General features: G+C 45.4%; 1 protein-coding gene across 1 annotated transcript; it reads right to left on the bottom strand.

Annotated features, from left to right (window-relative positions):
- Positions 1–8,842: 8,842 nt before the first annotated feature.
- Positions 8,843–10,242, bottom strand: LOC123182381 (uncharacterized). Its single transcript, XM_044594928.1, has 3 exons — positions 9,972–10,242; positions 9,463–9,647; positions 8,843–9,388 (listed from the first exon to the last, which is right to left on the bottom strand). The coding sequence occupies exons 1-3, from the start codon at positions 10,122–10,124 to the stop codon at positions 9,292–9,294; spliced, it is 435 nt and encodes a 144-aa protein (XP_044450863.1). The 5' UTR covers positions 10,125–10,242; the 3' UTR covers positions 8,843–9,291.
- Between the last annotated feature and the right edge of the window lie 6,654 nt (positions 10,243–16,896).

Genomic DNA, 16,896 nt, shown 5'->3' with positions numbered 1-16,896 from the left:
CCGAGCCCTTTACTTATGCACTTTACTTTGTGATAGCCATATTGTTTCTTATTATATATCTTGCTATCATTTAGTTATTTATCTTGCTTAGCATAAGTTGTTGGTGCACATAGATGAGCCTAGTTGTTGTAGGTTTTGTGCTTGACAAATTAACCGCTAGGTTTATTCCGCATTTGTTCAAGCCTAAACCGTAATTATTTTAAAGCGCCTATTCACCCCCCTCTAGGCGACATCCTCGATCTTTCAGATGGTCAATGATAACGACCTCAAGATTTTATCGTACATTTACTAAACAGCTTCCTCTGTTCAAAATACACTCCAGAAATTATAGACAATTTTGTTAGCAATATTTTTGAGAAAACACATTAGATTTTGCGTTTCATTTCATTAAATAGGAAGAGAACAATAGTACAGGTACAACCTCCCTGGAGGAGGGACACATGCACACACACACACCAACGTACTCACCAGACGAGCAGGTGGGGAGGTGCCACCTACTCCACACTAATGAAAGGTCTCGCCTTTTCCATCCACTACTAGGAAAAGGGCTACTAATGGCGCACCAGTTTTGCCTACTAATGGCGCATCACTGGTGCGTCATTAGTATCACGCCACTAGTATTTTTTACTAATGGCGCACCACTGGTGCGCCATTAGTATAGGCCACGATGCGCCATTAGTATAGGCCACTGGTGCGCCATTAGTATTTTTAAATTTTGAAGGCGGGAAAATAGTAGTTGCGCACCGTCTAACCCCCATCGTGCGCCATTGCTATTTTTGAATTTTGAATTTGGATCTGGATCGTGATTTTTTTGCCCATTTTTTGCTCGTTTTTTTGCTCGTTTTTTGGCACAATATTATTTCAAATTTTGTTCCTGTTTTTGGATCTTGTACGTTCTTTTGCCGGAGAGGAGTTCGCCGGAGAGGAGGAGGAGGAGGTCACCGGAGAGGCGCTCGCCTACATCGCCGGAGAGGATGAGGAGTTCGCCGAAGAAGAGGAGGTCGCCGGAGAGGAGTTCACCGGAGCATCAGAGAGGAGGAAGGAGAAACCATGAGGGGATGGGAGGAGAGGAGGGAGGAGGAGCTCACCGGAGAGGAGGGAGGAGAAACCGTGAGGGGAGGGGAGGGGAGGAGAGGAGGGAGGAGGAGGTCGCCGGAGAGGAGGAGGGTAGTATGGTGGAGGAGAGAAGGGAAGATGGAGTGGAGGAGAGGAGGAGATGGAGTGGAGGAGAGGTGGAGTGGAGGAGAAGAATGAAGAGGTAAGGAGGAGAGGACCACGTCCAGCCATATATACGGCATAGTAATGGTGCACCGCGGGCAGATGCGCCATTAGTAATTTTTTTTATTTTTTTGATTTATTTTGAATTTTGAAGGCGGGAAGATACTAATGGCGCACCATGGGCAGGTGCGCCATTAGTAACTTTTTTTTTATTTTTTTGACTTATTTTGAATTTTGAAGGCGGGAAGATAGTAGTGGCGCACCATGGGTAGGTGCGTCATTAGTAAGTTTGAATTTTTTTTGAATTTTTTTGCCTCTCCAGATCTTAAAAGTCTCGTATCTTTTTTTCTGTTAGGTTTTTGAGGATTTTGAAAATGTTTAACGGAGTTTCCCTTGTTAAATTCGGATGTAACTTTTCGAGTAGATGATTTTTCATATAAAAAACTTTTTCATCCGAGTTCGTACGCAAAAGTTATGCCCATTTTACAAATTCTCGAGAGATTTCGCAAATAAAGTCAAAATTCATATTTGTAAATTTTCACAACAACTAGACCACATATCACATGGGAAACTTATTTTCTTTTATTTTTTTATATTTTCATCATTTTTTTACTTTTTTAAAACTGAAAAGACGGTCCACCGGAGGGGTGCATTCGGTGGAAGTGGTGGCCAACTAGTAATGGCGCACCATCCCCACGGTGCGCCATTAGTAGTTTTGAAAAAAAATAATTTTTTTTTACTAATGGCGCACCGTGGATGTGGTGCGCCATTAGTATTTGGACACTAATGGCGCACCAACACATGGTTCGCCATTAGTATATAGTAATAACGCACCACATGTCTGGTGCGTCATTAGTGTTAATTCCATCTATAGTTCTTTTCCTAGTAGTGATCCTCCAACCATGAATGGTGAGGTAGCTAGACTCAGAGCCTCAAGGCCATGTCACAGCCATTGCCAGACGCCTCCGAAGAAGACCACGTCTCTCTGTCTGGGTTTACTACATTGGTGGTCAATACATTAGATCTACTCCCTCCGTCCGGGTTTATAGCACCCGTGAGATATATCCTTGGTGAGGTTCAAGTGTGATTGGCAAATCTATGAAGTGCTAGGATGCTCCCGTTCATATTAGATTTACTCTCTCCATCGGGTCCATTTCTTTTCTAGATTTTGGGGATGTCCGCACCGTGAAACTATAAATTGCTTGGATTTTAATTGGAGCTGAAGAAATAATCTGAAGTTGATATATTTTCTCTAATAGTCATTGATGCTATCATGCATTTCAAATAGTATCATTGGATGGTTCATGTGAACACCACAGTTAATATTATTCCTGGTTCATGTGAACACCACAGTTAATATTATTCCTCTGTTTTTCTAAAACTTCCGGTCATTTACCCTGCTATCTCATATATCCATCAGTGCACATCATTGTAGAAATGTGATAGGCTTTTAGGGCATCTCCAACGGCAACCCGCAAATTGCCTCCCGCATCCGTCTGTGGACTCACCGATGCGGGGGGTCGCCATCCAACTATAGTTGCATACATTTCAAACTCTTTTTTCAACAAACCAAATGAAATTCGTGCAAACATGAGCGGATTTCATATAAACATGACGGATTTCATACAAAGACGAAGGATTTTCATTACATTTCAAACAAAAAACGACCGACTCTAAACCTATCCTACAGCGGCGGCACCCGGCGTGCAAGCCCGTGTCGTCCTCCATCCGTCATCTCCATGAGCACCGGCAATAAGACCCATGAAGTGAAGGTGCGGTATCTGGCGAGAAAGAGTAGAGTATGGGAGATGGATAGGCCCACATGGGACATAAGGTCCTGCTGCCACCCGTGGCCTACTCATCCCCGGAGGAGTCCGTGACCCGTCCATCGCCGGTGGACGTGAGGTACACGATGGAAATGGTGGCGCTGGCGTTGTCGTTGTCCCACCGGGTAGCCTGATAGTTCGTCAGCGGCGCGTAGGAGGTGCAGCTGGTGTTGTTCTCATCCGCGGTCTCCTGCAGCTACGGCTCCGCAACTACTTCCTGCCGAGCAGCGGCTTGAGCGTGGACGTCATCGTAGATGGCACCCTGCTCCGCGGCGAAGCTAGCCGTAGATATTGCCCTCCGCCGGCTTGTGCTGCTCCAGGAGGAAGAAGTTGTACCGCTATTCCTCTTGCGCCTTCCAGAACACCGACAAAGGAGCCGACGTAGGTTGCACCTCCACCATGATCGCTTGGGCCTGCTCCATGGCGAAGCCGGCATGCACAAGAGGCACAAGAGCTGGGATGATGTCATCAGAGCCCGTCTCCATCTTGATGTCATTCTCATCGTCGGGGACCTCGGGCGAGCTGGCTGGCAAGCCAGCCTCCATCCGCCTGGCACGGCGGCTCTGCCAGGCAGTGGCAAGGGCGGCCACGGTGTGCTTCATCTCCGTGGAATGGGAAGCCACAATGTGCTTCATCTCCAAGGAAAGGCTCTCCCATAGAGATTTGCCGCCTGCAGTCATGGCGGATGCAGTACAAGGGAGGAGGATGGGGAGCGGCTTGTGTTGTGATGTGGAGTTAGCCAAGTGTGGCCGTCTTTAAATAGTGAATTCCGGTGAGGCAAGGCGTCCGGGTGCGTCAATGCGCGGCACCGGAGTGGGTTTCTCGGCCGACGAGCCTGATTAACGGCGGCATATGAACGGAAAGGGCATTGAATGGCATGATAGATATCTGTCCCGTCCGGTCCCGTCCAGTCACACATCTCTGGCACTGAACAGGGGCGGACACCAGAGACGCGTCGCGGACAGCGCCCTTGGTCGGCGCGCCACTTCAATGACGGAAGCAGTGAGAGGTCGCGACCGCCCTGAGTTGTCTTCAATGTGGAGCGGCACGCTCTACAGCGGCTTGCATGCGGGCAGTTGGCGCTGGGCGGGAACGTGCGTGGGCAAGGGAAGAGGAGTTTGGGTATGCCATGGTGGTCAGAAGGAGGCTTGGGAGAGATCCGAACTCCCGCAAAGTCCCCTATGTTTGTCTCCGATTTGCGGGAGGAAGTATGTCTAGACCGTGTTGCGGACCGATACATGGCCGCGTTGGATGGCTTCCGCGGTCCGGGCGGATGCGTGAAGTTTGTGGGTCCGCATTGGAGATGTCTTAACTGTACAAACTACAAAGTGATCAATGTGTTAAATGCTAACATCCATCTTTTCCCTATGCAAAAGCAATTGAAATGGTCTCGGTGGCACTTCTTGCAGCAACTGCATTTGTTGCCTTCATGCTGGCACTTCTTGCTGATGTGCTGCAGCTGCATTTGTTGTCATCTTGACTTCTAGGAATCTGCTCTCCGGATGGTAGTCCGTGAGTTTACGCAAGGGAGACGCTACCAAGGAAGCAGAACATGGAGAAGCTCTGACAAATTTGAGAGTGGTGGGCCCCGATGGCAGCTGCTCATGTATAGATAATTTTTCAAGAGGGCGTCATTTTTTTTTCAAAACTGAACATGTCATGATCTACTTGGTAGGTGGTACCTTAGTTCTTAGAAATATATTTGGAGATTATGGATGAGGACGGGCTTGTGTATGACCTTTCATTTTTGGGTTGTGTTTATTAGAATAGAGTTGTTCCCACTGTCCAGTATGTAGAATTTTGTTATCTGTGTTAGAATAAGGATGCACGAGCACCCCTCCTCCAGCTAGGGTTCCCCCGCCACCGCCGGCCGCCCAACGCCCGTCCCACCGCCTCCGCCGTCTCCTCGGGAGGCGGTTAGGTCGGCGCGCGCCCCCTTTTCCCTCGTCCACCCTCCTTCTTCCTTCCTCCCTGCCGCCACCGGCGGTCGCCCCTGGATCTGGCTGGGTGGTGTTAGCGGCGGCGGGTCCTCCCGTTCCTCCGCGCGCGCTCCTCCTTCCCGGGGCGTGGCGGTGGTGCTCGGCTGGTGGCGGTCCGGCGTCTTGGTGGCGGCGCACGCAGTGGTGGTGCCCCCACTTGGCGGCGGGGCGGTCCGGTGGTGCTGGGCGGTCGGCCGCGCGCCCCCGACCCAGATCTGGGCCCGTAGGGCCCCATCTGGGTCCTCGCGGGCCAGCTCCGGTGCGACCTCGACGCCCTCTGTGCGGGAAGGAAAGGGAGCAGCTTGGAACTGCGAAGGCGGGAGCTGTCCGGGCCTTCGAGCGCTCGGCCGGGCCTGGTAGGCTCCTGCCATTGTTTCTGGTTGACTACCGTCATGGACGGTGGAGGTGGAGCCCTCCCGCATGCCGACGGTGTTGCTGCCCTAGTCTCGGCTCCTCTTCTTCGTTGTGCAGGCCATACTTCGTGGTGACGTGGTGAGACAGCGTGGGTATCTTCGTGACTGTGTTGGCGCAGGGTGGTGGTCGGTTTGGTGGCGAGCTCTGGAGTGTCTGAGGTGATGGTTGGGATCGGAAGAAATCCACATTGGCTTGGCCGACACCGACGCGGTGGCACCTGAGGGTGCGCCGTTTTTGTCGATCCTCCGTTATCGACATTTGTTTCTTTTGTATTTTCTCTTTCATTTTTTTTGGGTGTGACTGTGCTGCTTCCGTCTCAGCACCTGTACATGTCGTTGGTTGTCTCAGATGGTTGCCTTGTAATGCAAAGCGGGGAAAACCATTTTTCGTCAATAAGGATGCACTTGGATTAGTTTGCGATTTTTATGTGTAACCAGACATAATCTTTTTATTCAAATTGTTGGAATCATGTGCTTGTATTACGAGCTGTGTAACCTTACCATTTGCGCTTATTTATTTTGGTGCTACCTATCTATTCAGTTGGATTAAATGCTCCGCCAAAGTAAACATAATAAACAATTAATTGAAGGAAGTGTAGCCCGGCATCGATTTCACGTGTCAGGTTGCCCGACCCAATAAGTGGTAGTTTTTGAATGATTCACGTTAGCCAGGAGTTAGAGAACTGAAGGATTGCTATTGCAAGCATCTTCTGTGATGAAAGCCGAGGGAAAGGCCACCAAGAGATTCGGGTGGGTCGGCCTTGTAAATTACCTAGCTGCTTACGGTATTCCGCCTTGCCTTATCAAATGTAGCAAGAGTGTTCCTAAATTCAGTTTCTCTACATTTCAGTTCATATTTTTTTTCTTCTTCTTAAACTTGAATTCAGAAGTGCTGCAATCCCATCAGTCTTGTATCTTGCGTGGACTTGTTGGGGCCTCAACTTAATATATGCACTTGGCTTGATCTGAGTTGGTATGCGTGGCGTACTGCTAGCTCCATGGGGAGAAATGTGTGGGTGTTTGTAAAATTGCACTTGTGATCACCCGGCGGTTTTGTTGTTGACAGACTTGATTAGACTGATAACACAACCGTCAGCGCGTTTGCTTTATGTTCACTGCGTAGTTTGGTCTGCGCTGTTTCAGGCATGTGCTGCTTAGTGAAGTGACAGTGCATGCCCTGGAGCTCCTATGTTGCTAGATGCAAGATCCTCTGTGACGTGCAGGTGTTCCTGAACGATGGAACACGCATTCAAGGCATGTTTGGTTGGAATCCTGGACACTTGGTGCCTCGCCTGAAGCCTGCCTGAGAAGTAACTGGTAGATGTTTGCTTGCTATCCTGGACAAGGTGTAAAGTAGCCTGGCCTGAACTTTCATTAGCCTGGTTTGACACCCGGCAGCTTCATTAGCCTGGACCAGGCGTCCTTTTCCCCACGCCTGGCCGGAGCAACCGCAGCCTGGGACTGCTAATTCCTCAAATTAGCATATGATGTGACGTTTTCTATTCAGCTCTAGTACACCTTTTTGTCTTTCATGTGCTCTTCTCACACCCCAGGCTTGAGGCCTCCAACCAAACACTCCACCGTCAGGTATGCCTCACCAGGCAGAAAAACTGCTGCTCTTCAAGCCACTACCAGGCACTACCTTTTCCCAGGCATGCAACCCAGGTCACGAACCAAACTGCCCCTCAGTGCATGAAGCACTGAGCTGCAGCCGCATGGGCTCTGGCTTGGCATGCGCGTGCTAAGGGAGTTTGCTCCATTGCAAATGTATCCCCGCAGCATGGATTAACCATTGTTCTGTATGGTTTCTGTCCACCTCAAAAAATGTTAAGTACTGAATTTGTGTGCTATAAGCTGTCTTCAGGGAAAAAAGGACCGAGTTTCTGCGAGCGTGTTTGACCTAACTGAATGTTAGACCAAGCTTTTTCTTTGAACACAATGTTAGACCAATCTTGGTTCACGGCCATACACACATCATGATTAGCTTTACTAATAAATAAATGAAAGCATTACATCATCCACGAGCTTAGCGACCAGACAATCCGGAGGTTCGCCACTCGAACTAAGCGGAATCTTATTACAAAAACTATAATTGGTTAGCACATGCGCTGCCTGATTCGCAGAACGATAACAATGTCCATAGGTGACCTTCCCAACTAAAGTAGCTACGTCGACGCACTCCGTAAACAGTTGGAAACCCCGGGATAGCTCGCCTCCGTCGTGCGCATTCCACACCGGCTGGTCAACTAAGCAGTGCGCCGAACACATCGGGGTCGTTAATGTTAGGGCGTAGTAAATCCATAGAAGTAAGAAAACGGGGTAAAATGCACCGGCCTGCACGACGCAAAGCTGTTGCAACCTAGCGGTGGTACTGTGCCCGCGTGTAAACATGAATGCCAAAAGTGCAATGAGCGTGGCCCTGCCGCTAGGCTTGTTATCTTAACTAGCGCTTGTTAAAAAACGGTTTACCCTATAACCGTCTTCATTAGCAAGCTCAAGTATCTCGGCTGGCTGGATTTTCTAGCGTGTCAAAAGTCAAATTGACAAATTTTATTAACAGAACATCCATAAAAAAAATTCACACAGCCGTCTAGACGTTGCAAGTTTTATTCATGCAGCGGCAGAGTTCCTCGGAAGTGGCCTCGCCGACCGTCGGCAAAGAATTGTCTGGCATGGAGCTTCCCTGGACCTGCCTGGGTCTGTTTGGTGTGTCCAGGGACAGTAGATACTAGCCTGGCATGCAGAAGCCTGAAAAGTGATTAGGGCACCTGGCAATATTATATTATATCTTTTGCATCAAGTTTTTTTTAGCATCAGTACAGACACAAGCGTTCATATACACGCGCATAGGCTATTGCACTGCAAGGCTGTAGCAGGGCCAGGGTGAAACAAAAAGCGCACGCACGCTAGGCCCGCCTGACCAGGTAAATTTCCAACAACTGAGGCATGGGTTTTTTCCAGGCATCTTGTCCAGGCCTTCAACCAAACTGACCCTAAGCCTCGCCGTCGCCAGCTCGGCGGTGGAGGTGCCGCACCTTGTTCCTTGGGTGTTCCTTCGGGGGAGAAGAACAGAGAGACATGGCGGTCAATTGGTTGGGTGGAGGTAGACGACAACAGGGGCTGGTGGATGTGAGCGTGAAGTAAATTCGCACAAGTGACCGGAACGAGGGAAAGTGAAGCACAGAGCGCGGCGCATTGCTGTACGACTAGAGCGGGCGTCTCTCCTGAAACTTAAGACGTTAATGCAGACCGAACACTTATGCATGAACATGACGCCGTGGCATGATTAATCAAGGACAAAACTGCTTGATCTATCTGATTCAACATAAGCACGTGCATGTACCTAAGCCGCTCCGATTTCCTGGCGTGTAAAAATGACGAAACGCCTGTTTAGGATTAGTGTTTATCAGTTTACACATCGATGTGCATTTGCTGGTGAAATCAGACATCCGAATTAACATGATCAAAAATAATCTTGCTTGCTTAGTCACGAGCAAATGGTGAAAACGTAACACCCATGGATGTTCGCTGGACGCAAATGCTCCACGTCGCACTTTGCCCGCTAGTACCCTCCGCTGGCCAACAATCGTCCACAGCATGCATGCACAGGAGTTCTACAGCGACCGATGTTGTGCCTACATGTCAGATGCGTGTAAGATGCCCAGGTGCTTTGCATGTGTGTGCCTGCCTGTAGCGCGGCCTCCATTACTAGCATTTTTCGCACACTAACAACCATTTATTGGACCTGTGCCGTTCATAAACATGGCCCTCAATCATTTTGTTTCACTTTGCTTGCGCGCCTCCCCTCTTTTCTTCTGGATCCATTGCTTTTCATCTGGATCCAATTCAACGATCTTAACCAGCGGCCATGCTCATGAGCACATACAAGCTGAAGGTCAAAGTTGCAAATCCCATGCAACGATCAAGTGGATCTAGCACTCGCATCTCGCGCCTACAGGTTAGGTTCAGATGAGATAACTTGTTAACCCCCCAAAAATCTTGTAAATAGAAGATGATTATACATACCATGTGCTGTCCCCGGGTCTAGGATCCACTTGCACGGCGAGCTCCTCGCGCAGCTGACTGATATGTTTGCCTGCCCTGCCAGGGATATCGTAGGTCCTTTCCGCGTGCGAAACCTTATCGTACAGCTCCTCTCTCATGTTATGGATCTCTCTCAGGAGTTTCTCCCGATCTTCACAATCACAGCCCTGCTTTGCAGATTGCAGTAGAGCATAAGATTTGCTACATAAATGATCATGCAACGGAAAAATAGTAGTACTAGCCGGTCCATGGATCAAAGCGTTTAGATACAGGGTTTTGTTATTCGGTCCTCGGATTGATTATGCATCTTGCCAGGTCGAGAACAATTGTTATATTTTTCTTTTTCTTGAGGAAACGCAAGAACTGGATTCAATTTTGGAGTTGGATTATCGAACGAGCTATTAGCACAGCATATACTAGTCCAGGTTACAGAAACAATCGCACAAAACTGAAAAAGATATGAAATTGGTCAGCCGGCGGGGGTAAAGTACCTTGGCCGCCGCAGCAGCGGAGGATGTGGTGGACCTAACCCGGTGGACCTGGGACAGCCTCGGGAAGAGCCGGCGTTGCGCCTTGTCCACAGCCACCGCCGGCGTCTGGCCACCGCCGACGAGCCTCCTCGCCGCGACTCGAAGCGCCGCCATCGGTAGTCGCCTGCGTAATAGCACGGAATTTGGGGCGCGCACCTGTTCTTCTTCGCTGATATAGGTTAGGGTTCCTCCGTCGCTCGCCAACTCCGATCCGTCCGATGGGGGAGCCAAAATGCCGTTCTTTCTTTCTTCTTCTGGTTTCTTCTCTGGCCTTCTTTTATCCATCGTCATCCAACGAATGAATGTGGCCCGCCGCCCCGCTAGCAAGGCCCAGCCCACAGGCAGAACGCCACTCCCCTTAAGCCCAGTTGGTTTTTCTCTCCTTTTCTTTTTTATTAATTTCGTGATTAAAGTCTGTGAACATTTTATAAAAATTGTGAAATTTTTTTATTCCATGTTTTTCAATTATTTTGAACGTATTTTTATAATAAAAATCCCACAATATTTTTAATTCATGAACTTTTTCAAATTTCTCAAAAACAGGTAAACATATTTTCCCAAGTTATGATATGCCAGTTTTCAAATGAGATCTATGTAGGTATCGGTATGATGCAGGATCCGAATGGTCGATCTAGATTCATTATAGGTGCAGCCTTGACGTGTTGCGGTTTCTTGTTTGTCGATCAGAGATGGTGCGGCCTTGGCTCGCGGAGCGAGCCCGCACTATTTGCATGTCGTATGCATATGCCGTTTTGAACACTATGCACATGCCTTTTACAAAAAAACACTTTTACTTATACTTCCAAATATTATACATAAATATATTACAAAAAACATTTTACACAATTTTTGGAAAAAAATCGTTAACCAAGCATTTGAAAAAAATATCTTCAAAAAATGTCAATTAAGAATTTGAAAAATGTTAAACATGTATAGAAAAACTGTTGACCATGTATTCAAAAAACTATAAAGTGTTATTTGAAAAATGTTAATCAAGAAGTGTGTATAGAAAAAATATTGACCATGTATTAAAAATGTTAAGCTTGTATTTGAAAATTTTCAATCAAGAATATGAAAAACAACGTTTTTACAGAAAAAATAGTTGATCTGCATTCAAAAAAATGTTAATCTAGTATTTGAAAAATGTTAATCAGGCATTTCAAAATGTTAAATGTGCATATTAATTTTTTAATCTTGTATTTGAAAATTATTAATCGTGTATTAGAAGAACACATTAGATATATACGAAAAATGTGTTTATAAAAACAATGAAAACCCAAGAGAAAATAAAAGAAAACCAATGAAAAATGACAAAACATAAAAACAAAACCAAAGAAAATGAATAAAAACAAAAGAAATAGAAATGGTTGTGAAAAACAAAAAAGAAACAAAGAAAACCAAGAAAAAAATAGTAAGAATCGAGAAAGAAATGAAGAAAACCTGATAAAAACAAAAAAAACAATGGAAGACCAGCTCTTTTTTCTTCAACTAGCTAGGTCGTGACATACTAACTTAACGTGAACCGGACGATGGCGCGGTAGCTAGCGGCAGTGCGCTACAACTGAACAATCCTGGGTTTGATTCCCACGCGGCACCCTTTTCTCTACTTTATTTGTTTTCGGTATAAGCTAATGGGTCGGCCCATTACTTTACAAGCTTCAGGCGAGTCATACATCGGGCTCGCTATAAGCGAGATATAGCCTTTGCGGGCCTGGTCTAGGTCTCCTCTCATGCGGAGCCGGCTGGATGTTTCTGGGCTGCTCAAGTCAGATGATGGGCCGGTTAGGTGTTGATGGAAGTAAAAAACTTCTGGGTGTGCCATGGCCCGGCCAGCCTACCATTGGCTAGGCCACTGCTCATATCACCCTTATGGGAAATGATTAGAATCATCCAGCCGATCTGAAGGAAATATGCCCTAGAGGCAATAATAAAGTTATTATTTATTTCTTTATTTCATGATAAATGTTTATTATTCATGCTAGAATTGTATTAACCGGAAACATAATACATGTGTGAATACATAGACAAACAGAGTGTCACTAGTATGCCTCTACTTGACTAGCTCGTTAATCAAAGATGGTTATGTTTCCAAGCCATAGACATGAGTTGTCATTTGATTAATGGGATCACATCATTAGGAGAATGATGTGATTGACTTGACCCATTCTGTTAGCTTAGCACTCGATCGTTTAGTATGTTGCTACTGCTTTCTTCATGACTTATACATGTTCCTATGACTATGAGATTATGCAACTCCCGTTTACCGGAGGAACACTTTGTGTGCTACCAAACGTCACAACGTAACTGGGTGATTATAAAGGAGCTCTACAGGTGTCTCCGAAGGTACATGTTGGGTTGGCGTATTTCGAGATTAGGATTTGTCACTCCGATTGTCGGAGAGGTATCTCTGGGCCCACTCGGTAATACACATCACTTAAGCCTTGCAAGCAATGCAACTAATGAGTTAGTTGCGAGATGATGTATTACAGAACGAGTAAAGAGACTTGCCGGTAACGATATTGAACTAGGTATTGAGATACCGACGATCGAATCTCGGGCAAGTAACATACCGATGACAAATGGAACAACGTATGTTGTTATGCGGTCTGACCGATAAAGATCTTCGTAGAATATGTGGGAGCCAATATGAGCATCCAGGTTCCGCTATTGGTTATTGACCGGAGACGTGTCTCGGTCATGTCTACATTGTTCTCGAACCCGTAGGGTCCGCATGCTTAAGGTTTCGATGACAGTTATATTATGAGTTTATGAGTTTTGATGTACCGAAGGAGTTCAGAGTCCCGGATGAGATCGGGGACATGACGAGGAGTCTCGAAATGGTCGAGACGTAAAGATCGATATATTGGACGACTATATTCGGACATCGGAAAGGTTCCGAGTGATTCGGGTATTTTTCGGAGTACCGGAGAGTTACGGGAATACGGGGGAAGAAGTATGTGGGCCTTGGACTAGGGGGAGGGGCGGCGCCCCCTCCTTCCTTCTCTTCCTTCTTCCCCTTCCTTGTCTCCTACTCATACTACTTGGAAGGACTCCTAGTTGTACTAGGAAAGGGGGAATCCTACTCCCGGTGGAAGTAGGACTCCCCTAGGGCGCGCCATAGAGAGGGCCGGCCCTCCCCTCCTCCACTCCTTTATATACGGGGGCAGGGGGCACCTTATGGACACACAAGTTGATCTTCGTGATCATTCCTTAGCCATGTGCGGTGCCCCCCCCCCCACCATATTCCACCTCGGTCATATCGTAGCGGTGCTTAGGCGAAGCCCTGCGACGGTAGAACATCAAGATCGTCACCACGCCGTCGTGCTGACGGAACTCATCCCCGACACTTTGCTGGATCGGAGTCCGGGGATCATCATCGAGCTGAACGTGTGCTAGAACTCGGAGGTGTCGTAGTTTCGGTGCTTGATCGGTCGGGCCGTGAAGACGTACGACTACATCAACCGTGTTGTTATAATGCTTCCGTTGTCGGTCTACGAGGGTACATAGACAACCCTCTCCCCTCTCGTTGCTATGCATCACCATGATCTTGCGTGTGCATAGGAAATTTTTGAAATTACTACGTTCCCCAACATATGGAACATGAAATACCAAAAAAAATAGGTTTACTTGCTACTCATGGAGATGGGGAACCTCCTAAAACCCTCGATGCTCATTATGTGAAAAATATTATGCACTACTTTAATAATCCTGAGAAAACCCCATTCAATTATATAATGAGAGACACGTTGGATCAACATGAATACTTTAGGGATTATCGCTTGACTCAGAAAGGGAAACTATTTTGGGATCAAATTTATATTTTGCGTTGGTATGCTCGGGATCTATGCTTGAGACGTGATTATACTTGTTGCTCTAGGATGAAGGCTCAACACCTTCCCTTTTCATGCAAATTTAATGATAATGAAACCTTAGCTTCTTATGCTAATGGTATATGTGATTACTATGATGTGGAACGAATAGAAGAATTTGTTGCTTTTAAGGGTGCTTGTGAAATTGAATCTTTGTTTAAAGAGTTTGAAGATTTTGATGATTCAGTTTCTAGACCTGAAAAATTAGCTATCCTTAAATATTTCTATGAGAATTATAAATACAATTATGATATTGATGAATTTATTCAGAAAGTCTCCGCTGTCCGAGAAGGGACTAATATTTTCAGGAGTCTATGGAAGAAGAAATTGATAAAAGTGTGAGCTCATTGGATGAAAAAGATGAGGAGGAGAGCGAAGAACAAAAGGAGGAAGAGAGGATTGATCGCCCGTTCTCACCATCTAATGAGAGTAACTCTTTATGCCATACATTGTTTAATTTCCCTTCGAATTTACTGAAGGATGAATGCTATGATGATTGTTATGATCCCGTTGGTTCTTTTGAAATATCCCTTTTTGATGATGCTTGCTATGCTTGTGGCCAAGATGCCAATATGAATTATGCTTATGGAGATGAACTTGCTATAGTTCCTTATGTTAGACCTGAAATTGTTGCTATTGCACCCACGCATGATAGTCCTATTATCCTTTTGAATTCTCCCGGCTACACTATATCGGAGAAGTTTGCCCTTATTAAGGATTATATTGATGGGTTGCGTTTTACTACTACACATGATGATTTTGATAGATATAATATGCATGTGCTTGCTGCTCCTACTTGCAATTATTATGAGAAAGGAACTATATCTCCACCTCTCTATGTTTCCCACACAAAAAAAATTGCAAGAAACTGCTTATGTTATGTATTGGCCTTTACTTGATGTGCATGAATTGTTCTTGTATGACATGCCGATGCATAGGAAGAGAGTTAGACTTCGTCGTTTCTTGATATATGTTTCTTTGTGCTCACTACTAAATGCCAAATCATTGTTAATTAAAATTGGCTTTGATATACATTGGGATCCGGGTGGATTCGTTACTTGAGCACTTTATGCCTAGATTAATGCCTTTAAAAAAAGTGCTGCCAGGGAGACAACCCGGAAGTTTTGGAGAGTCATTTATTTCTGTTGAGTGCTTTTATAGAGTTTAATAACAAAAAAATAAATAGGGGAACCCAAAAAATTTCAAAAAGAAAAGCAAAAGTGAGAAAGACAAGCATTGTTAAAATGGGAGCTAGCCTCGAACTTTGTTCATGCTCATGGAAACTTTGTGACCCTTGATTACAGAAACTTTTCAACAAAAATAATTATCCCCTTTTACAATTCCATTGTATCATAAAAATAATGTGCCAAGATTTGCCTTTAGGATGTTTACATTGCTTGTTGGTTTGTGCGGTGCAAAACAGAAACTTGGGCTGTAGTGCGCGATTTTCCATCTTTTACTGGAACGTCAGACGGTTCTGAAACTTCTTGCACTGTCTTTCTATACAATTTTTTTATTTTTTCTAATTTTTTCAGAACTTTTGGAGTACCAGAAGTATGGTGAATGTTCATATTAGTACAGACTGTCCTGTTTAAGACAGATTTTGTTTTTTGATGCATTGTTTGCTTGTTTTGATGAAACTATCGATTTCTATCAATGGATTAAGCCATGGAAAAGTTATATTACAGTAGCTACAGTGCAAAAACAAAATATGAATTGGTTTGCAACAGTACTTAGAGTAGTGATTTGCTTTATTATACTAACTGATCTTACCGAGCTTTCTGTTGAGTTTTGTGTGGATGAAGTGATGAAAGATCGAGGTGGTCTCGATATGAGGAGAAGCAAGAGAGGCAAGAGCTCAAGCTTGGGGATTCCCAAGGCACCCCAAGTAAATATTCAAGGAGACTCAAGCGTCTAAGCTTGGGGATGCCCTGGAAGGCATCCCATCTTTCTTCAACAAGTATTGGTATATTTTCGGTTCGTTTCGTTCATGTTATATGTGCAAGTCTTGGAGTGTCTTTTGCATTTAGTTTTCAATTTTCTTTGATGCACCATGCTAGTATGAGATAGTCCATGGTTGATTTATAGAATGCTCTTTGCACTTCACTTGTATCTTTTGAGTATGGCTTTATAGAATGCTTCATGTGCTTCACTTATATCATTTGAAGTATGGATTGCATGTTTCTCTACACATAGAAAACCGCCATTTGTAGAATGCTCTTTTGCTTCACTTATATTTGTTAGAGCGTGGGCATATCTTTTGTAGAAAGAATTAAACTCTCTTGCTTCACTTATATCTATTTAGAGAGTTGACAGGAATTGGTCATTCACATGGTTAGTCATAAAATCCTACATAAAACTTGTAGATCACTGAATATGATATGTTTGATTCCTTGCAATAGTTTTGCGATATAAAGATGGTGATATTAGAGTCATGCTATTGGGTAGTTGTGGATTGTAGAAATACTTGTGTTGAAGTTTGTGATTCTCGTAGCATGCATGTATGGTGAACCGTTATGTAACAAAGTTGGAGCATGAGGTATTTATTGATTGTCTTCCTTATGAGTGGCGGTCGGAGACGAGCGATGGTATTTTCCTACCAATCTGTCCCCCTAGGAGCATGCACGTAGTACTTTGTTTCAATGACTAATAGATTTTTGCAATAAGTATGTGAGTTCTTTATGACTAATGTTGAGTCCATGGATTATACGCACTCTCACCCTTCCATCATTGCTAGCCTCTTCGGTACCGTGCATTGCCCTTTCTCACCTCGAGAGTTGGTGCAAACTTTGCCTCTTCGGTTGAGTCCATGGATTATACGCACTCTCACCCTTCCATCATTGCTAGCCTCTTCGGTACCGTGCATTGCCCTTTCTCACCTCGAGAGTTGGTGCAAACTTCGCCGGTGCATCCAAACCCCGTGATACGATACACTCTATCACACATAAGCCTCCTTATATCTTCCTCAAAACAGCCACCATACCTACCTATCATGGCATTTCCATAGCCATTCCGAG

Source organism: Triticum aestivum, chromosome 1A (assembly GCF_018294505.1).
Source record: "Triticum aestivum cultivar Chinese Spring chromosome 1A, IWGSC CS RefSeq v2.1, whole genome shotgun sequence".
Lineage (NCBI taxonomy): Eukaryota > Viridiplantae > Streptophyta > Magnoliopsida > Poales > Poaceae > Triticum > Triticum aestivum.
This window is presented reverse-complemented; position numbering and strand designations above follow the sequence as displayed.